Source organism: Sylvia atricapilla, chromosome 7 (genome assembly GCF_009819655.1).
Source record: "Sylvia atricapilla isolate bSylAtr1 chromosome 7, bSylAtr1.pri, whole genome shotgun sequence".
Lineage (NCBI taxonomy): Eukaryota > Metazoa > Chordata > Aves > Passeriformes > Sylviidae > Sylvia > Sylvia atricapilla.
The window spans coordinates 5219508-5242779 of NC_089146.1; the positions used below are offsets into that span (position 1 = coordinate 5219508).

Genomic DNA, 23272 nt, shown 5'->3' on the forward strand with positions numbered 1-23272 from the left:
AATTTTTAGGGTACCTTTGTATGAGCAGACTTTCTGTATCCAGGAAAGTGGATTAACCTTCATTAATGCATAGGGAATACTGATAACATGCATCCTGTTCATAACGCTCTACAAGAAAGAGATTCAAAAGTAAACATCCAACTGGCTTAAAAAATACAGAACACGTAGCAATGCTTATATAAATCTCCCCCATCTTCACAGCTACAATGTAACTCTCACAGTTAACTGGTAGTGAAAACTATGCCCATACTCTGAACAAATAAGCTACACAAGTTACTGAAAAAGCAACAGTTTATTCTGAAAGATATAAATATTGAAACAAAAAAACATTTTAGAGAACTGATAAATGTATAGCCTCATTCTGATACCAGTACACTACCAATGAAAGAAGCAAATGGCTGCAGTTTTTTGTCCTTCTTGCAATACTCACTGTTAGCACTCCATGCCACAGGCCGGCCTCTCTTTTGAAATCCAAGACATTTGTTAGCGTCTCAGCTGAAAGTGAAAGAAAGAAAAATCAGATTTAAAATGCATATTTATAAAAACACTTAAGAGCTAAAATATTTGTTAAAGTAACTCTGAAACTTCCATAACTGCTAAAAAACCAAAGCTCTGTTGCCTATAACAAACAGGCCACTTAAGTTCCAATGGCTTGTTTTACTTTCTGCATACATCTTTGTATTATGATTACTAGACTAGAATATTACAAGGTATTAAAGACTTTGATTCATTATAATACCCCTTCCATGGGTGTTTATAACATCTACCAATGGACTATGCAGACTGAAAATTTAGTCTTGAAGCAAACTTCTTCAGCTGAACTGAAAAAGTTCACCTGTATTTGAAAGAATTAGATCCAGTAAGAAACATCATCATGGCTCTACTAAAGTTTCTTGAATATTTTCTCTGAGGAATTTGAGTATCTTAAGTGAATCAAAAAAACCCACGTAAGAATCAAAGACTTTAAATCAAGGATTCAACCTGATTTTTGAGGGATATCTTGTATTGATTAGTAAAACTTGCTTATCACTGATGTAGGATGAATGTATTCAGGAAAGTACTTGGTTAAATAATAGCACAGATCAATGCCATGCAGATGGTCAAAACCAAGTGCAGTTCTTGGATGTTCATTGGAAGAATGACTGCAAACAAGCAGATCTCTCAACATATTCCCATCCCTGGGGAAATGTTTTTTTGTGGGACATAGTTAGGTAAGAGGAAGATCTCCTCTTTGATTAGTTTCACAGGTGGCTTAATGCTCTTTCACAGTATCACACCCTTTATGAATGAGGAAGTTTGTCTTTCCCTTTGCAGCTGAAGCTACTACTCTGTATCTGAAGTTCTCCGAATACAGCAGACATGATTACACAACATGAATTGTCAGTATATACTGTCAATTATACTGTTAGTATAATTTTAAAGTTACACCTATCTAACTCACCTTCTGAATAACCACATGCCTGAGTCAGTGCATGACAGTGTGCCAGCATGGAGGCATGAGATACAGTAATGCCCACTGTGCTGCCCTCTTTACTTGTTTTGTACTGAGAAGAGAAAGCATATGCCAGCATTAGATTAACAGCAAAACCAAGAAAATTTACAGCTGTGAATTGAAAATATATTACAAAACCAAACCCAGCTTTTATTAATTCAAAAAGTTAGCATAAAAATACATTTACAGAATACACTAATATGTAAAAAAATATGTTTCTCTAGTCCAACTAAATTGCCCTGTCCCAAAATGCTGATTATCCCCAATCTTCAACCTGACTCCACACAGTCACTCAACTGACAGTCTGCCTGGCAGCAGGATGGAAACATTCTTGTTTCACTGTTTAAAATATTATAGCAGTCTCTTTTATTGTATCAAGAGCTTAAAGGAAGAAAACATCCCATAAACTACGAGAGAGTAACCACAAAAGTTATCACATCACACTGGATCACCTCGATATAAGCAATGTCGGCACTGGCATCCCGGACCTGTGGGTGCCAGTCCTTGGTTGGTTTTGCCAGATGCTTCCCATCAATCACAAACCAAATGAGACGAGGCCAACCTTCAAAGAAAAATAAAATCTACTGTCACCACAGGTCCAAAAATCAGAGGTTTTTTCCCCAGTATTCAGGGATAATAACAGGAGGCAAGCAAAGGCAAAATCTCTTGCCAGAGAAAGCAAGGGATTTCTTGTGCTGAAGAAACAGCACAAAGAACTACCATGACAATTAAGGCAGCTCTTTATGTGTAAGACCCGTGGCAAGCCAACCCCAAATCTGAAGTTTGACAGCCCCAATGAATATACCTGCTTTTTATCCCATAAAAAATAACCCCCCACCTTTGAACGTCACCACCTCGCCAGTCTGAGCTTTTGGGAGGCCTTTCTGGCAGGCATCAGTGGTTAAAGCTAACGTGACTCCACAGCTGCCCAAAAGAAACCCAATCTGCTGACTGCCAGCGTCCTGTAGAGAAACAACGAAATACCAAAATTACAAATAACAAAGCTTTTGGGCAGTTTGTTTTAACTTCTTCATGTTTAGAAAACATTAAGTTAATTTATATCACAGGAAAAAAACCAAGTCTATCCCATAAGACCTTTAAAAGACTGAGAAAATTAGGTTTTGTTTAGTGCCAGCTAAGATTTGCAGCAGATGTAGGAAGGAAAGCAGTGTCAGAAGCAATGGCTGTACATCCCTCCTCAACCCCACAGAGATGTTTATAAATTCTGCTAAAACAGAAAACTGGTTTGATGCTGTTTCTGAGTCCTGACACACTGAGGAGCAGAGCCTGTAGCTTTTTAGCTCTTCTCTAACAATCTCCACGTGTGTAGGATTATAACTATTTCCAGTAACTATGGTGTCTCCGCCTGCCCCATTACTCAGCATGAAAGCTGAAGAGACCCTTCTCTAATAACTCAGAGAAATACTTCCACATGTATTTTTGAAAAAAATGAATTCAAATAATTTCTACAATTACATACCCTAAAATACTTAAAATTACTAGCTTAGTATTATTTTCCCTTTTCCTTAACTAAATATTCAATATAATTCCAAGCACAGAATGTACACTGAACAGTCCACCTGATGCTTTCTAAAGAGCAGGCTCTGAAGGACCCCATGTAAGGACTGTAGGATTTAGATATACACACACACAGAAAAACATTTATTTATCAAACCATAAAATGTTGAATGTATCTGCCTACCTTTCTTGTCAGTGGAACTTCTATAGGGACAGGAATAAGTTCTGCCAGGAGACATCCATAAAATGCCACCATAAACATAACTGGATCACTATTAGGAAATACGAGAGCTACCTACAAAAATACAGTAAAATAAGAAAATATATTTTTTTGGTCATTTGGCAGAGAGAGGGGCTGCTTTTTAACTTGTGGAACAAAATTCTCACAACAATGTCCAGGTTCACAGATAACCAGGCAGAGAAATACTAAGTATTGAGACAGTGTACTATTACAAGTCACAGTAATGATTATTTCACAATATATTATTACAATATTTTATTACGAGGCTTTCTTCAGCTAAAGCTGTTCCTCACTATTTCATCCATAGGGACCACTTCCAACAGCAGCCTACCCGGTCTCCAGGCTTCAGCAGGGGCTCATTCTTAGTGGTTAGCTTGTTTAGCAGGGTATAGGCTAACTTCAAGCTTCGACTCCACAGCTTGCCTAAAGAATAAAAGCAGAAATTAAGAAGTAGAAACTAAAATTTTAATACTTAATTGGCAAATCTCAGTCCCTCACACATGCACTAAGTATGACTGCATCAGAACAGTTGGCCGAGTCGAAGTACAATTTAGAACTTGGCTTCTTTTTGGTTTACCTTTTTCTTTTTTTTTTTATTTTAAATGTAAAACTAAACATGATATTCTAAACAATGCTCAAAGCTCCACTGCAGAGTAATTAAATTACCGCAGCTGCTCAGCTATATTTCCTGCATCCTTCATCTGTGAGAATGCAAAGGACAGAGTTTAACATTCTAACATATAAAATGAAATGCTGCAGTGAGCTATCCTGAAGGACACAGTTATTTTCCCCTAAAATGCAATTTACTGTAATACTTCTAGTTCATTAATACAGGCAAGTTTCATTTCCCACCATTAACATGCTGATTATGCTCCTGAGGTATGAGTCTTCTCTATAAGGCTGTGCAAGAAGATGTTAAAATGGAATGCTTCCTGTGCGAGCCTGAAGAGTGGTTTAACTGTCATCTGTTTCCACCTCCCAGTTTACACTGGGCTATTTTTAGTATTCTTTTATGAAAAAAGCCCCCACAATTCTATGAGATTTACAAATAGCTGCTTGGAAAGAATGAATATGTTTTAGAATAAACACTTTTCCCTTCCTTAATTTATTTAAAAACGTTTTTCATATACAATGAATTCCTAATTTACATTCCTACAGCAATCTCCAGCCAGCACAGGCAGTCCCTCTGAAGCAAGGCTCACTTATTTTGTGATGAACATCTAATTCCTCCTCACAGATGGCTCCAACACGTACCATAGGTCAGGGTATAAATGGCTTTCCCAGTGGTATCCAAGGCTGTCAGGCAAGGGGCTTTGGGCTGGGTGGTTCCCCAGCGCTGCAGGGCAGCCAGCAGTGAGGGAGGCCAGTTGGTCACAACCCCCAGGGGTTCCCCTTTGAGTACATTCACTTGGTTTCCTTCAGGCTTTGGTTGATTTGGGTCAGGCTGTTGCACTAAAACCAGAGCACAGTGACAGGAAAATGTAAATCTGCACAAAATGTCTAAGTTACACTTCACAGAATATTCTATGAAACATTCACCTCTTCTTCACAGTTATCACTTCTTCCTCTCCTTTATGATGATGCTATGCTAATCATTTTCCCAAAAGAACAGCTGGCTTCCCAAAAGACAGTGACCATCACTTCAGAGTTGTGATTTCACATTATCAAAAGACCAGAATTTGACTCTCTAGCCCACTTCTCTCTGCTTTGGAAAGCTGCTGTTTTCTGCTGCTTGTTCTCTGCATCAATTTCAATGAAAGCCTTCACCAAGTCAAGGAGGATTATCCGAGACAACAGCTTCAGTGACATCTGGACACTAATTTTTGCTGCACTCAATTCTCAACAGATGATAAAAAATGACACTATTCCTGTTAAACAATGTATTTTTAAAGAAAGGCCTTCTGTTAAAATCCTGCTCCAGAAGTGAAGCATCATGATCTTAGTTAGCAAAGTCCTGCTTAAAGTTAGTGAACACTCAGTCTATACAACCAGCAAAATTAATAGTTCCAATTGATTCTTTCCACAATTCCATGAAGTTCATCTGGAGAAACTTCAGCAATAGACCAGAATCACAAAAAACATCGTATCTTACAAGTATCCCACCAAGAGTAGGGGAACTTTAGTGGTAGCTGCTCACATATACCACACTGAGTAGGAGGGTTGAGTTAAAGATTATCTTCCACTTGTGATAACACATGACCTTTCTCGCTCCACTGTATTAATTTTACCATGACTAGTTTTCTACTGAGAAGAAACCAATGCTTACTAAGTATCAGTTCTGTCATGAATCACTAATACAAGGAGTAAAAAATGTATCTAAAAGAAAATTAACCTTCTAGCAGTTCTTCAAAATCATCCACAAAGAACTCCTTCAAAGGTGGGCGCTTCGGTCTTTTCAAAGTATTTAGCAGCTGCTGGATTTTAGAGGACACTCTGCTATTCACTGGGACACCTGCCAAACAGAAAAGATTAATTATTTATCATATATTAACCAAAATACACTAAAACACACAACTTTCTAGTGGAAAAATCATTCAGGACTAGTACCTTGTTTGGAAGATAAAAGCTTTAATCAGTAAGAGTTTCCACCATGGATTTATTTGCTTTCAAACAATGCTCTTCCCCGGCTACCTGGCTGATGAAGACACCTTCTCATACTTTATTTTAGTTTTTCAAACCACTGACCCCTTCATGAAACTTCAACAGAAACATGAAGAATGTCCTTTTCCCCAGGAGTCTAGGTATTTTACTACACCTCAACATTCATTCTATTCTGAAAGCATCAGAATGCTTGGGAAAAAACAAGTGAATCTTTCAATATTTTACAAGGCTTGTAAAAATAATCACAACACAAAACATGTCAAATGCTGATTTTCATTTGTGCATGCTAAATTTAATGTAAATATGTGTTTTTATATAGATCAAAATTTAAATCTCTGAGGCAATATAAAATTAAGATGCAGATGAAGGTATGTATACAAGGGGACCCAGATGGAAAGGTAAGAGGTCTATAATGCAATCACCATCTGCAGTTTCCAGGATGCTGCTGCTGTAGCCTCTGGGCACTCCTCGCACGGACGCGACCTGCGGGCGCTCGTGGTGCAGGTATTCCACCAGGCCAGTGGTCACATCAGGGGGGGCAGAGTGGTTCTCTGCAGAAATGCAAGACAGATAGAGCAGCTCATCAGGCACCTTAAGAATCTGCATAATCAAAATTGCTTCTTATGTCAGGGTATTTCTAGATCCTCACGGGGGCTTGAGAACCTCCTTACAACCTGGAGGCACAAGCCTGCTTTGCTTGGAGCTGTGCTCCATTTCCTGGCTGTAGAGCAATGCTTAGGGAATGTCACAGAATCACAGAATGGTTTGGGTTGGAAGAGACTTCAAAGCTTATCTTGTTTCCACCTCTTGCCATGGACAAGGTCAGCTTCCACCACATCAAGCTGCTCCAAGCTCTGTCCAACCTAGCTTTGAACACTTCCAGGGATGGGACAACCACAGCATCTCTGGGCAACCTGTGCCAACCAGGGCCTCACCACTCTCACAGGGAATAATTTCTTCCTAATCTGGGTCTCTCTCCTTTTATAATTTAAAATCATTCCCCCATGTCCTATCACTAACTGCCCCTGTAAGAAGTTGCTATCATAATTCCAAAACTGTAACCAAGGTTATAGAATGGTTTTGAATGGTTAGGAAATGGCAGTATTTTTGAGAAGTGTTTGAACAACAGACAACAAGAACAGGAGGACTGAAATATTCAGAATGCGGATGGGTAAAAACAGGAATGTAGCAGGGAAGAGCTGGAGAAAATCCTGCTGCCCAGGGCTGGAGGTGTCTCTCTGTAGACACAGCCCTTGGAGGACCTCAGCATGTCACAAATCCTGCCAGAAAAACTCCAGGCAGAGGGAGATCTGGGCAATGCTGTGAAATACATACATTATCCCCCACCCTGAGGCAGTGATCAGCCCCAACACAGCAAGTGCTTATAGCACTGGTCCCAGATTTCCACAGCTGACACACAAGCCACAAGCCCAGCTCTACGTGGTTTTAGAGGGATCACCAGGAAAAATTTAAATCCATTCCCATTCTTTCCAATGGACCTCACTGCAATGCCAATGTCTGCATTGCAGCAACTAAATTTCTTTCACGTGGGTGAGGCACATGAAGGAGAAAGTGCTACTTCATCTCAGAAAAATGCCCTGGAATCAGTAACCACAAAGATGACAACTGTCTAAGGCTGACCTGTATAACCATGGCACAGGACCCACAAGAGAGCCCATGTATACATCTGCCTCATGTATGTGCTCTCACTCTGTTCTGTGTATTTTTGAAGTTGTTTTTTGGGTGTTTTTTTCTCTTCCCTTGGCTTTCCCAAAGTACCAAACCACAGGCTTCCTGCAGCACACAGAGACAAGTGTACCTGGTTCCCACTTCCCACCTGACAAACCCTGCAGGGACCAGCAATGTCTCACTATGTATGGAAAAGGAATAGGTTCAATTTTCTGGATTTATGCTCAGATAAAAAACACATTAGCTTAATTAATCATTTGAGCATTTTATTAATAAATGCCCATGAGACCCCCCAGTACTATGGCACAGCAGGGTAAGAGAAGTGGTGAGGAGTTAAACAAGTGTGAGCAGACTTGTGACTTCAGGAAGACAGGTAAATTGGATTCAGACTGAAGGACCTTTCCATTAGTGAGGACAAGACAGAGATAAATGCAAGAGAGCAGTGTCCAAAGAAAGAACAAATGGGATATGACAGAGAATTAAAAGCCATGATGATCTGTATTTCCAGCTGCTCTAAGAGCTAAGGTGGGAAATACTCTACAGTTTATATGATGATCTTGAAAAAAACCAAGACATAACCACCAGCCTTATCCATTAAAAAAAAATACACAGAAGAAAAAAAATACCCCCCAGCATGAAGGGTTGTCCTTGCTGCTATAACATGAAAGAGAAACATCTTAAAAATAATGCACATTCCTATCTGACTCCATTAAATACTGTAACCTTGCACTACCAGCACTGCAGTTTGCTGCCTGGGAACGTAGTTTGAGCTCATCATTAAAAATGCAGGCTGGAGAAGATGAGCTGCAAGAGAACAAACTGCTAAATTTAAATTCTCCAACATCTCAAAACTGTGAATAGCTATTCAGTACATAACCAAAACACAGAATATTTCAGTAGGACATGGCAATTAAGAGATGTAAGATGCCTTTCAGATTGCTGATATCAGCACACTATCTGAAAAAATAAATAAACTCTTCTCCTCTAGGACAAATCAAAGCCCCTTTTAGAAGGTATGAGAGTATTTACCAAGAATCATAGAAGTTTACAGTGTAAGAACTGAGTAAGTTTTAATCTTCTTGTGAGCTAGGAAAAGTACATGCAGACAGGAAAAATGTCCCAACTGAACTCATTTTGGCCATGCATGAATGTTACCAAGCTAGGAATGAAAACTGAGAGCTCACGGCAAGCACTGCAGAAATGAGGAAGACAATTCTAATGTGAAAATGCATCTGTTACTTTTTTTTGTCGAAGGCACTGGAAATTTGATCTTTAAAAATATTTTTCATAGATCAGCTCTTAACTATCCCTGAGCTTCCTTCCTTTTAGATGCTGTAATTATTTCCCATTAATGTAGTTTTAAACCTGCATACAGCCCAACACGCAGCTGCTTAAATGCTGGACTCCAACTCTTTAATAAGGCCTTGATTTTGCATGCAATATTGTTGATTAAACATTCCTGACAGACACATCTATCTGGCCTGGGGCATGAGACATAACAAGATGCTGTGCTACATTCTGTGTATCTTGCAAGTTTTTGCAGCTACATTAAGAATTTCATCAATCCCAGTTAAGCTTAAAAGGTTAGCCATAACTGACTTTGTAATTTTATGGAATTAAACATGATTTCTATTAATCCATAATATGAAATCCAGAATGGCTCAAAGTGAAGGGGTGACGGGTTACCTCTTTCTTACCAAGGGCAAACAGAATTGCAAATTTCTCATTATTAGTAAGTTTGGAAATGGGAATATGAAAAATTAGGTTTCTTTAAAAGTTTTGTACAAACAGCAAAGTATTTCCCTTATGATTAGTACCTCTGACATTATAATTTTTCCAAAGATTCTGTGTGGTTTTCTGTCTTTTGGGTGCTTACCTACTGAATCATGTTGAAATACACAGTCTGACAATGCTTAGGGTAAATACATGCAGATTGGAAAGCATGCACCAAAACCAGGATTCCTTTGAAATTCTGCTTTGGAATCCACTAAAACTGAACCTTAGTTTCTTGGTAAAGAAAAGCATTTTACCAAGAAGAATGCACGTTCAGATCTCATGAGCAACTGGCTGGGGTTAAATAAACATACACCATACCTACCTGGTCTGTGAATTGCACATTTTAAGGCTATTCACAGGTATCTCCTGGTGAAGACCTTTGCGTTTAGCCCTTGCTTTGGGATTTGTAATCTGATTTCATTCCAACCACACGGGCAGGTTTACTGACCTATCTGGGTGTGTGCCATGAGATCTGCAAGCACAGTGGCAGCAGTGGTGGCAGGAGCGGTATTGGAAGCAGCAGCAGGTTTCCCTCCAGGATGAGATGAGGTGGAGGATGCAGAGGATGAGGTGGAGGAGCCCTGAATGACCCGGTTAAGCCAGGGCTCTACGTTGGAATGGCTCTGGAACGGAGTGGAGCTGATCCGCCCTTGCCGCCGCAACGAGCCCTCATCTTCTGATGCTGACGATGTGTCTGTGGTCAAAATAATGATGAGAGGCCTGTAATGTGGGAATGGGAATGACCCAGCACCAGGAACACGGCACCTGGCCCTGTTCCATGTGCTCTGCCCAGCATTGTCACGTGCTGCACGTGAGGGCGCCTGCTAAAGGAATGGGATATTCACACACATAAATCTCCCTTTGCTGCCCTTTTTTGGGTTAAGACAACTTCTAGACATTAGGGCCAGAACACATTTGGAGCAAAGCTTCAGTTACCTCCAATACTTGGAATGAGAGTTTAAAAAAGGCTTCTACCTAGGGTAGAGGATCAGTGAGCATCCCATCCTGTCCCCATTCCACTGAAAAAATATTTCTGTTCTGAACAGGTGAATTTTACCTCATCACACCTGATTAAAACCCATTATTTTTTCTTTGTTGTTTATTTCCTTTTTTACTCTTTGTGAGGGGAAGGGAGTTCTTCACTTTCCAATTCTTCTGACAAATTGCTTTGAGAACTAATTCCTAAAAAACCCATGGTGCTCTGAAGTTCAGTGAAAAGAGCAATTACAAAGCATGTAATTTAACCACATAAACTGGTATTAATGAGTAGCACACAGAAATGCTTAGTAAAGCATCTTTTCATTCTAGATGAATATTTGTTGTTGTTAGAAGTCTGACAAAGGACTCCTAATTTAATTACCATCCAGTTACTTCCAACTTTCCAGACGTTTCCCTTTGGCATGCAGTCTTTCCTTATTTATTATCTATCCAAGAAAAAATAAAAAGGTCATTCTAAATATCAAGAAAATATACCTCTTGTGATTTTCAGTGAAAACCAGAAAGTCTTATTACAGAAAAAAGTCTTCCCCTCATAAAGAAATTGCTGCATTTTAATGACTTGATCTTTTACATGCTTTTGTAAGGTAGGGCATCTGTTACTATAGTGTAAGAGCCCCAGACATGGAAATCTGGGGTGGGTTACATCAGGAATTCTGCAACCTCAATTTTGGCTGTTTTCTTAATCCTCTGAACACATAATTGTTCATCTAGATACAACTGTTCAGCTAGATACAATTCCATATACATTTCTTGAAGCAACATAAAAAAAGCTACTCCTCATCTCAGGCAATGCATTTCAGTTACCAGCTCTTTAATTTTCTAATTTTCAAAAATATGTGCATTTCCAATAGCTTCACAATAATTTCTCTGAGGAGGCTAAAATCACAAAACCAAAAAAACCCACCATTTCATAAGAATCCCATTATCTTGATGGCATGTTCAAAGTTAAAGTTGTAGATATCTCATTATTTGACCTCATCAAACATGACAATTTTGAATGAAAATACCCAAACAATAGATCTCTGAGAAGATTCAGCTGTGGTGCACCCTCATTCCTGGGTCCATGTCTCATGTGATGCTTCCAGTCTGCTGCCACATTCAGAGGTTTTGGCAGCTGACTCCACTTGCTCCTGGAGAGAAGCCAAACCTGTCCCATATTGCCTGCAACCTTCCCTTTCTTTTAGGCAGAAAGCAAAAATAAATAATCTCAGGAATATGGAACAAGATAGGATTATGAACAGCCCGTGATTGAAAAAAAAAAAAAACCAAACCAAACCACCAAGTCTGCAATTGATAATCACTTCAGAGGAAGAAATAAAACTACAGAAAAATCAGATTTCTCACAGACTACACCCTCGGACAACATCTCCTTACCCAGATTCAAGACAAATGAAGTCTGTGTACAAAAATGTAGGATCCATAGTAAAAGCATTCTAGTATCAAAACATAAATACATCATGAAGTAGCAAGGTCACCCCAGCAGTAGTCCTGTGGCAGTGGCAAGGGTTAATCCATGGATCCTGGTGTGTGGTGACAGAACAGTGACAGAATACTGTGTGCTTGGCTTCCAGCTCTTCCTGGCTGGGAGCTGATCCAAGACAGTCACAGAAGCCACCCCTCTTTGAGCCAGACTTGCATGAAGGCTCAGCTCCAGTTCTGATCACAGGAAATCCGTGTGGGAAGGACCAGGGACTCAATAGGACAAAACCAAAAGTATGTTAAAATTTTTGGAAGGATGACTGATAAAAGTAGTTCCTTTGCTGCCAGCCAGGAGTTGTGCTGAGAACTATGGATTCACAGAATGGTTTGAATGGGAAGGGATCCCAAAGATCCTCTTGTTCCATCCCCTGCCATCGTCAGGGACACTTTCCACTATCCCAGGTTTCTCCAGGCCCTGTCTAACCTGGCCTTGGACACTTCCAGGGATGGAGCAGCCACAGCTTCTCTGGGCCAGTGCCTCATGACCCTTAGCATAAAGAACCTGAATCTAATGCTTCTTTCCTGGTACTTGGTGATAGCTGTTTGCAACAAAGTTTCAGTTACTAATACCAAAGCACGTTTTACTTGCCTTAACTCCTGTCAATACAAGGCAGCGGGTGAATGGCTCAGGATTAGGTGCTCAGCACTATTCCAGTTTTCGCAACTTTGGATCCTTCTTGCTGAGCTAACTTTGCAAATAAAGGCAGGCCCATAAAAAGACAATTATTTTTATGATTTGATATAGCTGAAGAAAGTACTTAGAATATTTTTGGATGTCCTGGTTCCCCCATGATACAGAACTCATCCAGTGGCCCGTTCTCTTACAGAGATAAGGGGATCTCATAACATCTTCTCTTAGAGCTTGACAGATTCTAGAGGCACCTAACTCTTAACAGAACACCCTGAGTTGGAAGCGACTTGAGGAATACTGAATCCAACTCCAGGCCCTGCACAGGAGCACCCCAAGAATGACACCATGTGCCTGGGAGTGTTGTACTCCAGTTCATGAACTCCAGCAGGCTTGTGGCCATCACCATGTGCCTTGGTGGTCACACCACCAGCTTTCAGATCCTGTTTCAGCTACTGCACCCTACTCAATGCCGGTGTGAGCACACGTGGCTTCTTTGCTGACCACCTGCACAGGCATGTTAGAAGATGACACTCCAGCAGCACAAAGACACAAAAACATGCAGATCCCTTGCCTCATCTTGCTCTGTACACATATGTACAGCATGGAGTGCACGCCTGGGGACATGGCCAGTCACGTGTTCCCTTTACACACCACAAGGCCTTTTGATCCTCTTATCCTGCTGTTTTCCCCACACTTGTTCCTCCCTCAGTCTGCCCCTTTGCACTTCCTTGCCTTAACATCCCATAACAAGACTCAGTTCTGAAATACTCTTGCCCTGTATCCCATACTGTGTCCCTCACCCCTCTGTGTGCCCCCCTCAGTCCAGAAGGTGCTCTGGTGTTGACTGGTCTTGATGGTCTTCACACCTGGCCAGGAGGGCTGAGGCTCTCCAGGGACAGGCCTGGCCAGGGTGACCCTTCTCAGAGTCCTGAACTTGCCTTTCCACCTGCTGCTGTTCCCAAGGCCCCTCTGGGCTTGTGCAGATGTGTGTGGGACAGCTGGTGGCTCCTGGGACAGGGAGTTATTTGGGCTGCCCCACCTGCCATGTGCCACCATGCTCCTCTGCAGGTGAGCAGGGCAGCTTTTGTCACACAACCTAACATTCTCTCCATTGCATCTCAGCTTCCTTTTAATAGTTGCTCATAAACAAAAGATACTTTAATAAAAATACTTAACATACCTTCTAGGCAAAAATATCAAAGGTCAAGAAAGACCATATATAAGAACACAGAGGATTACTGTTTATTAACTAATGAAATAATTGGAGAACCCACAAAAATAATATACTTAAATGTGTGACTAGCAAACTGAAGTGGAATTCTCTTTAAATGGGAAGAACAGAAAGAATAATTACAGCTCAGAAAGCAGGAAGGCAGCATACCTGAACTCTTCTTTTAGAGAAGAGAGTTAAGAACTAGCAATGATGGAGAAGGGCAGTAAAAGTCAGCATTCTTCTGCTCCTGGGCCACATTACAAAAGACGCATGTGCATTCTCAAAATTAAACATCTTAGGAAATCCCTCTTCTTTGTATACAAGACACTAACCTCAAACCACTTGGCTTGCTAGCACAGTACATTGTATGATTTTCTTAACCTCTAGAAAGTTCATTGTGAGACAACAGAAGATTACCTTTTCCCCCTAAAAATCAAAGAAGGCATTGTGCCATAACCCATCTGAACAATTACAGTGTGTGATTTTCTGACTGTTTCACCCTGCTCACCACTGAATAGCTGAAACCATCTGATGAGTGCTCTGCAATTAATGCAGCAACTTAATGCTCTGGTATTTTCTTAAAACTTTTAAAAGAAGAAGCTTCTGCAATGTGAAATGAGGTATTTTCAGCTCTGACATGCTTGCCTAGATTATGTCCTCGGAGTGAGCTATGATGTAAGAGAACATACTTAATGCATAAAGGGATCTCCTCACTCTAGGATTGCTTTCACGTGGACTTTCAGAAGCTACACTCTCTCTAGATGAGACACTAAAAACCATGAGGGAAATCATCACAGCATAAATCCAACCAAGACCTGATTATTGGGAAATACAGCCTTAGAATAGAACTTTAGTGCAACCTACTAACAACTTAGGGCAGGGACACCTTCTGGTATCCCAGGCTGCCCTGTCCAGCCTGGCTCTGGACATTTGCTGGGATAGGATGGCCACAAGCTTTCCTCTGTTCATTCAGCATGTACCTGGAGGGGTGTAAGTCTCTACTGAAGAGTGCACCAGGACAGAGCGTCTCTTCGAGGGCATGGGCATCTTCCTCTCTTTATATTTTGCAAGTGCTGCTTGTACTGCTTCAGTGTGGACATCTACATGGAAAACAAACAAAAAAGTTAGAATTTCAGATAATCAGGACTGAATCAGCATCACTGCCTCCAGCCCCAACCCAGCGCAGAGGCAATGGTTTCTAAAGCTAAGGGAGAATATAAGCAGAGGAAAACTGATACATTTTCAACTTCACTTTTTCATAAAATCAGCCTGAAAAGGCTCTCTGAGTAGCACTTGGGAAACTCCCCTGAAATAAACACCGCAGTTACAGAGTAACATAACCCAGTTATGTTAGTTTTGAACTATCAGTTATTTTCATTTGAGGAGGAAATTTCAATGCAGATTCTGAAAATTTGCAACAGCATTTGACTCTTCATCCTCAAAATCCAGGAGGGGACAGAAGTACAAGTGCATGCATACTTGAAGTTCTCACAAAACAATGCAAGTAATAAAAAACAGAAAAAAAGAGAATAATGGACTCAATGATCTTGTAGGCATTTCCTAACTCTACCAAAATTATGTGATTCTATATGAAGAATTAGGGAAAAGACACACAGAGCTTTCACTTTCCTGAAGGCAAAAATTACCCTAAGAGGCTCAAGGGCTATATTTTAACTTTCCTCAATTTTTAAGCCAAAATTGAGATTAAAGAGGAATTCAGTGTTCAGTCAAGACCTCACTGCAGATAAAATTTAATGTATTCCAGTGATTTTTCAGCAGCTTTTTCTCTTTGACATCTACATTCCAATGGTGTCAAAAGCTAAAAATTATTCAAGAAAAAGATTCATGAGAAGTGAGCAGATGTTAAGGAGGAATGAGGCAGACCAAAAATACACTTTGACTTACCACCTAAGACTTAAACTCATGAAAAGCACAAAGCAACATGTATATACTTAAACATAGTTACAGTGGGCTTCCTGTGGTTTAGCAGTGGCATTCTCCAATTAAAACATTTCAAGACAGGCACTGCTCACTCACTTCCCCCTCTCCCTCCTCTCTGTGGTAGGATGGAGAGGAGAATTACTCAGAGGCACAAAAGGCAAAGATCATGGGTTGAGATAAGAGCAATTTACTGAAAATAGCAACGAGATATGAAAACTAACAGCAACAGCAAGACTAATGACAGAGGGTACAAGAAAAATTACTATTGCTGAGTGTGGCAACCCCTGTCAATAGACAGAATCCGAATCAGGACAGAGTCCAGGAATCTATGATTATGCATTGGGCTTTCCAGTCCTTCTACATGGAAACTGTTGCACAAGGTTTTCAGAATTTAACTATTCGATTTGAAAGAAAATACATGTTCTTTCAGTAAGTATCCATCTATTCTTTTGCTAAGATGTAAATATGTAAGAAGTAGACAAATCTGAAGGTGTGAAACTATTCACAGGTGTGTGTGTATGACAGACATACACATTTACATATAATATACAATGCAATGTAATTACTCTATCCTTGTACCTACAGGGATTTACCTTAGTGATGACTACAGGTAAAATGCTGTATTTTACAGTACTTTTTGGTTTTTTTTCGTTTCAAAAGTACCATTTCTGTACTAGTCCTTTGGTCATGCTCAGCACAAGGCCCTTACTAAGGAACTTGCCCTTCAGTCTGGCCAAATAGATTCTAGAAAATCCCAAGAATCCCAGAGCATATGGTCCCAGACACCAACCAGTTCTTCACAGCAACAACGTCACTTTTCAGGCTGCAGCTCCTCACAGATAATCTGTTCACAGCAGTATTTAAAATATGTATACATGCAAATACTATCCCACCTGTGTGTTCCTACAAGACTCAGGAATGTACTAGGTAGATGCTTATCTCAAAGAAGAGCTTTTTGTGCAACCAACACAGGAGGTTCAAAGATGATGTTGTTATGGGAGAAAAATACTAAGAAGGAAAAAGAAAAAAAAAAAACAGTAAAATCTCTATCCTTTAATACAACCTTTTTTTTTTTTTCGTTTTTTTTCTTTTTTTTTTCGTTTTTTTTTTTTTTTACCCCAGCCCCCTGTCAAATTTTTGCTGCTGTCCTTCACATCAAGGACTTAATAATAGATATTTTATAAATTAAAATTTACCCTTTTCTAATGTCTGCCTGCCTCCTTCTTCATTCCCACAGTTAGGCTTTTTGCCAAGTCTTGGTTTCTCCTGATCCTTAGTTTTAGGTGTAGCTGTCCACCAGTGAAGTTTATTCCCACAGATACCCAGAAGCAAACCTTTTATGTCACCAGATTCCAGAAAGTTTAAGGAGGATTTGACATCAATTAAGGCTGTTTTTGCAGCCTTAAAAGTAGAGGCAAAATGGCCACTCTGTAGGACATATTTCCTTGGCAAAACTTCCAGTCAAAACCAAGCTGGCACATTTCTACAAAGACAATAACTGTGAGATGCATCCACTTCCACCACCCTACATCTACGTACAATTTAAAAGACATTTTTGTTACATTAATACCTCATAGGAAGCAGGGGAACATTTAATTGTTTTTCTGCATAAAAGGTTCTCCAAAGAGCAAAGTAACATATAATATTTGTAGTCTGGATATAAATATATTAAGTGATTAAATAATGTGGCAGATAAAAAAAATGAAAGTGTTCTTAGGCAGTTGTGCATTTGGGGAATGGAAAGGCCTGGCTGGAGGCAAGGGTGTGCTGGGGCTTCTTAACAAAGCAGAGCAGGGCAGGTCATAACATCACACAGATTTGTGGAAGAGCAAGCATGGGAACTACTTTTTATTCCATTTCCAGAGGGCAAAATCACCACCATCTCCTCCTCTAGTCCTAACTCCCATCCCAAAACCTGGAACAGGCTAGATCTGATAAAAATGCAACCAGGAGACAGTCAGGATGAATTTTTATTCTGTTCCATGTTTTATTTTTACAGTGCCAATTGAACTCATCATTCCCTCTATACTCATTAAGATCTATTCCTGGCTTGAAATATTTCTTATAATATCTTGTCCTTGGACATCAGCTGAGTAGGAACATCCTCTCTCATCCAAATCAATGAAGTAATTGCTTTCACTTCCCTGGAACACTTTGTTCCTATTCCACTTTTGCTTTAAGAGCTTTCCTACATGATGAAACACATTTCAATAAAAGAAGTAAAAGGAATGAAATTATTTTAAAGAAGCAGAATGCTTAGGGTACAAAATTTCATAAATTTGTATAAATTAAATTTTAGCTGGGTATTGGAATTGCAAAAAGAAGCTCTCTACCACTGTCTGTTACTTAAATTCTTAAAAATTTACTGTGAAAGTGATTCACCATGAACTGTGGAGTTCAGTTTTCTTCAGGGAATTAAACACTCATAATCAGACCAAATGTGTCACATTTTTGAGCAAAGGGATCACGAATGCTCAACAATGATCACTGGAAGTGATGAACAACAAGCCCAGCATTTCATTAACACAAAAAATATATGTACCAAAGTGAGGGGAAAAAAACCCATACAATACCATCCAAAAGCAGAAGAAAAAGTCTTGGAGAAGTATTTCTAAGCTTCTGCACTTTATTAAGCTGCAAACAACCATCAACAGTTAACAACTTATTATAAACGTTTTCTCCTTCTGCTGTAGTAAACCACAAAATCTTCTCTCCTGTTCTTTGTACCTATTCTCATTTTCTTTCTTTCCACGTACTCTTAAGAAAGGTTAAGGGAGGAAAACTAAAATAGTTTGTGGACTATAAATCACCTGAACTCTTAGAGCTTCTAAACTGTCTGGCTATTACGAGAGCATTTTTCTTTCCCATTTGTAGCCTCTGCTCATTTATCAGCCTCTGGTTCTTGTCTCTGCCTTAGGCAGAGAAGGAAGAAATTCTATGGTCAGTCAAAGAAAAAAAATGATATTTATAGGTTGACAAGTGTCCCTGCTGCTCATGGATTTCAAAATACCAACAGGTAAAGCAATAAACACTATCTAGGTGGGATGGGGAGAGGACCTGGAAGAAGGTATAATTCAGGGGAAGAGATATGAACAATAATATCTGAAGAAAATGAAAATATAATAATAAAAATAATAATAGACTTAGAACAAGAATAATACAGCATGAGCATTATTCTCATTGTAAATCCAAAACACAGTACTGTACCAGTATTAAGAAGAAAATTAATACTCTTCCAGCTGAAGCCTAGACAGCTGGCTTGTATTTATCAACAGTACTCACTGTTGGAATTTTTTTGATAATATTTACTGTTTGAAGACAAATATCTGGGGATGATAAAAACATACAGTTCATTTAAATACACAACTCTTCTGTGAAACTATTAAAAAAGTTCTCACAGAGAGTAAACGACAGATTAATTGTATAAAAAGAAAAAGTTGTTTCACTTCCTTGCTTATTTTAAGTAAAATTACATTGATGGTTCTAAAGTACCTATAATTGCTCCAGAAAGAGATGCTGTCCTAGGAAAAGCTGCATTCTCCCCTCATCAGCTAGTCTTGAAAAAGACATAGGAGAACTGATGAGATTTGAAGAAAGGAAAACAAGAAATGAAGACTGGAAGGAAAGAAAAAAGAAGAAACAAGACACCTCCCCTCCCTGTAACAGCCTAAAGAATAAGTAAGGTATGAGATTGAGGGAAGGAGGCTGAAGCTGGTGACCCCTCACAACAGTCAAAGTGTGTCAGCACACAGGGAACTTAAAAAAGCCAACAATATCTATGTCTTTGCTGAGATAAAGAAGCCAATCACTAAAGCAGTAAATCTGAAGAGGATTTTTTTTTAACTACAAAGGAAAAAGGGGAATAGATATTGGCATCTGAAAGCTGTATCTACATTTCCTTGCACTGACCTAAATAAGTTTAACCTAAACCAAGTCAAACAAAACTGTCACTATTTGGTTTTGATATCATCTGAGCACATTAGGCCTTGTCATGTATCACTAATGGGAGAAAGGAATCAAATTATGCATGTTGCAACTAAGAACTTTCTAAATTTCTAAGTTAAGAATTTGTTCTAGGCAGAAATATTTAATGAAAAATTAGTTTGGAAGCAGTGATATGAAACCACAGAAGGACACAGCAGTCCCAACCAAGGACTACCTCCCAAAGATTTCCTGCTGTAGCTGTGCTCTTCTTGCATATTTTTATTTCTGTTAGTTTAACAATGGCCTATCTTGCTCTAATTATTTTCTATAACATACTTCTATAATTTAATAATTACTTTAAAGTATTCTTAAACGTGTCATTTAGCTAATTATGACACTATGCAATATTCCCTGGCATTCAGAAGTTTCTTCTCTGTGTAGCTGAATACAGGCATCTTTCCCAGGAGTCTCTATATACCTGCAGAATATTTAAGAAGTCTCATTCATCATTCAATTAGCCCTAAGGAATGTACAAGGCACATCTGCTCCAACTCTGGAGGTTTTACGTATCAGCAGGGCAAGTAGGATGCAATAACCACTCTGCCCAAGCAGTGGCAAGACAAGGTGACCCAAGCTCAGCCTTCTGTTAAGGATGTGCAGTGCATGCAATCACTTGCACTGCTCATCCCCAATCCCAAGACATGGAATTACCCTGGACAACAAATAGAAAACTATCCAGCTAGAAGTCCAAAAGTATTTAGGAGAGAAATATTTCCAAACACCTGTTTTTCCTCACTATTGTGACAAGGAATTTCACAGGGAAATGGTGCACTTCAACCACCTGAAAAGTAACAATGGGAACAGGATGCAATGAGGATATCAGTATTTTCACACGATTTTCCAAAACAGGTTTGACACTGTGGTGTCCATTTAAAACGAAGTAAAATATCCATTGTGACATTTCCCTTTTTTGTGCACTTGTTTTAAACCAGGAAATATTTGAAAGAAAGCTACAATAAATATATAACCTTGCTTTAACAAAATAACCCAAACAAGCAAGCAAAAAAATCCCCCAAATTCACACACTGTAGTCTTCAAAATTCTTAAGTAACTGTTCTACAGACTTGGAACCCAATTCTGTTTTCTCAGCAGATATGAAAAAACTGCTGAGCATGGCAAAATTCACCACAGAAGACAGGTCTACAGTCTCTTTCCCTTCCATTTCCTCCAGGCTAGATTCAAACAAAACCACTCGTGTATCAAAACAAAAAGATACTTGAAAGACATTAATTATCTCTTCCCTTCTTCCAAGCACTTCCAGCTTTGTGTGTAGGTGTAGGTACCATTTTTCAGGTGCACTTTTCCTCTCAGGACACGTGATGCCTCAGGTGTGTCTCTGTCCCTTACCGGATCGGAAGCGCTCGTCCCTGGAGTTGGTGGATCGGGATTTCTGCTGTTTGGATACCCCAGCAGTGGCTTGGGAAGAGCCTGGGACTCTGTTCTCTGCTTGCAGGGATGGATCCACACCTGAAACACAGCTTATTTTAGTACAAACTCAACTTTGCAAATATAGTATCTGCTCCCCATGTCTACCTTGTTTCACTACCCTCCACACTTACAAGTTCAGCTGGTTCAGGACAGTACCTTTAAAAAGGGCTCATCTTCTACCTGCATTTTAATTCAACTTAAACAATACCCATTTAACACTCAGAAGATTCACATTTTGCAAGAATGCTGCAATTCTCTAATAAAACCTTTGCAGATATTTACACAGAATTACTGTCAGCTTCAGTGGTGCACAAGCTCCTGCTGTAACCCAGGTCGTCTGAGTGCTTTATGTACTCCTGAAACAATGACAGATCTTCCCAGCCCCATACAAGGTAACAAAAATTAGAGGAACTGAACCATTCTCTGGCTGTTTGCTTTGCACTTATTAGAACAGGGCCCTAGATAACCCAGAGGAGTTGCTTACATTTAGGCTGGCTAATATTCAGGAAGATGAATCTCAATTTTACACTATAAAAAGGAGTGAACAGTAACCATTAAATATCCACTATCACTTCCCAATCCCCAAAATGAGGAGACTCCCTGCTGCCTCTTGATCCATCAAGGACTATATAGATTTGGACTTGGAACTTCCATTTGCAATTTTATTATACATCCACACTTTAAAATGTAATGTAAAAAATCCAATGCAGCTGGAGGGTTTTTTGCACAATCCTAACATAAATTTAGCTTAATGCTGTGTTTTACAAGAAACTTTCCTTAGCCATGTAACATCTGCTGCATCAAGTTCACTGTATTTACTCAGCCCCTATACCACAGGAGGTTGAATATATATCTTTCATTTCAGTGCTTCCTTCTGAGCTTCTGCTTTCCGACCTGCCCCCAAGTCTTTTGAAAACAACACAATTTGGAAACAAAGTATTTTGAAAACCATTTTTCCAAAATGTAAATATTTACCAAAAGCAGCTCTCACTGAACTTAAGACATCATTCCAGAGGAATCTGGGCCAGTTCCTTTGCAAGGAAAGATCTTACTTTAACAAGTAAGAAAAGGTTCCTTTCTCTCTCATGGGGTTTCTGCTCCCTTTGTTACACAGTGAGTATCAGGAAAGAAATTGGCAATTACTAACAAATCTAGGAATTATAAGACAATTTTATGAAGGTCTTTCAGTAAGATAGAGTCTTTACATAAGGAGTGTAATTGCATTAAGTATCCCATTTCTACCCCAACTGGTGAGAAAGAACTTTCAAATACTCTATTTAAATATAATATCCTCAGGGAAAGTGCTATATCATCTTCATGACAAGAAAAACTACCATATACCAGCTTCCTTAGGTATCTGTTAAGACCTTTGGATGAATGCACTCCATAATCCCTTTCCCACTGCCTTTTGCAGCTAACAGTGAACACCTCTGGATGTTGAAGAGGCAACCTTGAGCTACATACGGGTTCAGGGACGGGTCTGTGGGAAAAATGAGCCCAAATAATAGAAGAATAAAGGAATATTTAATAATTCACACAGATATAAATTTTAAGAAATTAGTCTGACTCCAGAGATATGCTCCTCTCTCTTACAATTTGTGATACAGAACAAATACATTATCACCTAATTTTTCCTATTTTCCAAATGTAAAGCTTTTAAAGCAGATGACAGAATATCTAACATCAACTGCATTCTCCAGTGGGAAAAATTGAGCCAGCCCAGCAAAGAAACCAAAGTGTCCTCAATGAAGCAGAACAGAATGTATATTAACCAATACACAGACATAGCACTCCTTGAAACACTTAAGCAGAATTCTGTTTGTAAGAGAAAAACAAATGTAGTCTGCCAAGTGAATTGATTCAACAGATCTGATAGTCAGAGTGGTGAAAACACTCCAGAATTCTATTCCACATTTCACTCGAACACAAGTTTTCCATAATCACAGGTCAACAGTCCAGGGGGATTTGTTCACCTGGAAACAATAAACAACAACTTGAGATTTTGTTAAAAAGATTGAGACAAGTCATCTCCTTAAGCCTGAGCCAAGCAAACAGATAACGTGGTAACTACAATGGTACAAAAGAGAACAGGCAGCTGGGCTGGGAGGCTCCCTCAACTAAGACTACTTAAGAAATTTTCAGAAAACAGCATACCTACATCAGTTTTGTGTGATCTTGTCAAAAGAGGCCTTGGGTGAAAAAGAGGGCAAAAGAAAGCCAGAATTGTTTTTGGTGTGCCATTTCTTTTCCTCCAGGAGGGCTGTTAGTTGTAAGCTGAAA

General features: G+C 39.4%; 1 protein-coding gene across 3 annotated transcripts in view; it reads right to left on the reverse strand.

The window, feature by feature from the left end:
- Positions 1-23272, reverse strand: part of DIP2A (disco interacting protein 2 homolog A) — a 79521-nt gene that overhangs the window by 26300 nt on the left and 29949 nt on the right. For all 3 annotated transcript variants that reach the window (XM_066322479.1, XM_066322478.1, XM_066322480.1), the window contains exons 3-15: positions 20912-21031; positions 14620-14739; positions 9766-10011; positions 6275-6403; positions 5584-5703; positions 4506-4703; positions 3583-3674; positions 3195-3305; positions 2331-2454; positions 1945-2054; positions 1442-1544; positions 431-495; positions 15-108 (exon numbers count right to left, since the gene is read on the reverse strand). In XM_066322479.1, coding sequence (XP_066178576.1) covers positions 15-108; positions 431-495; positions 1442-1544; positions 1945-2054; positions 2331-2454; positions 3195-3305; positions 3583-3674; positions 4506-4703; positions 5584-5703; positions 6275-6403; positions 9766-10011; positions 14620-14739; positions 20912-21031 — 1632 coding nt within the window. The remainder of the gene's footprint in view (positions 1-14; positions 109-430; positions 496-1441; positions 1545-1944; positions 2055-2330; positions 2455-3194; positions 3306-3582; positions 3675-4505; positions 4704-5583; positions 5704-6274; positions 6404-9765; positions 10012-14619; positions 14740-20911; positions 21032-23272) is intronic.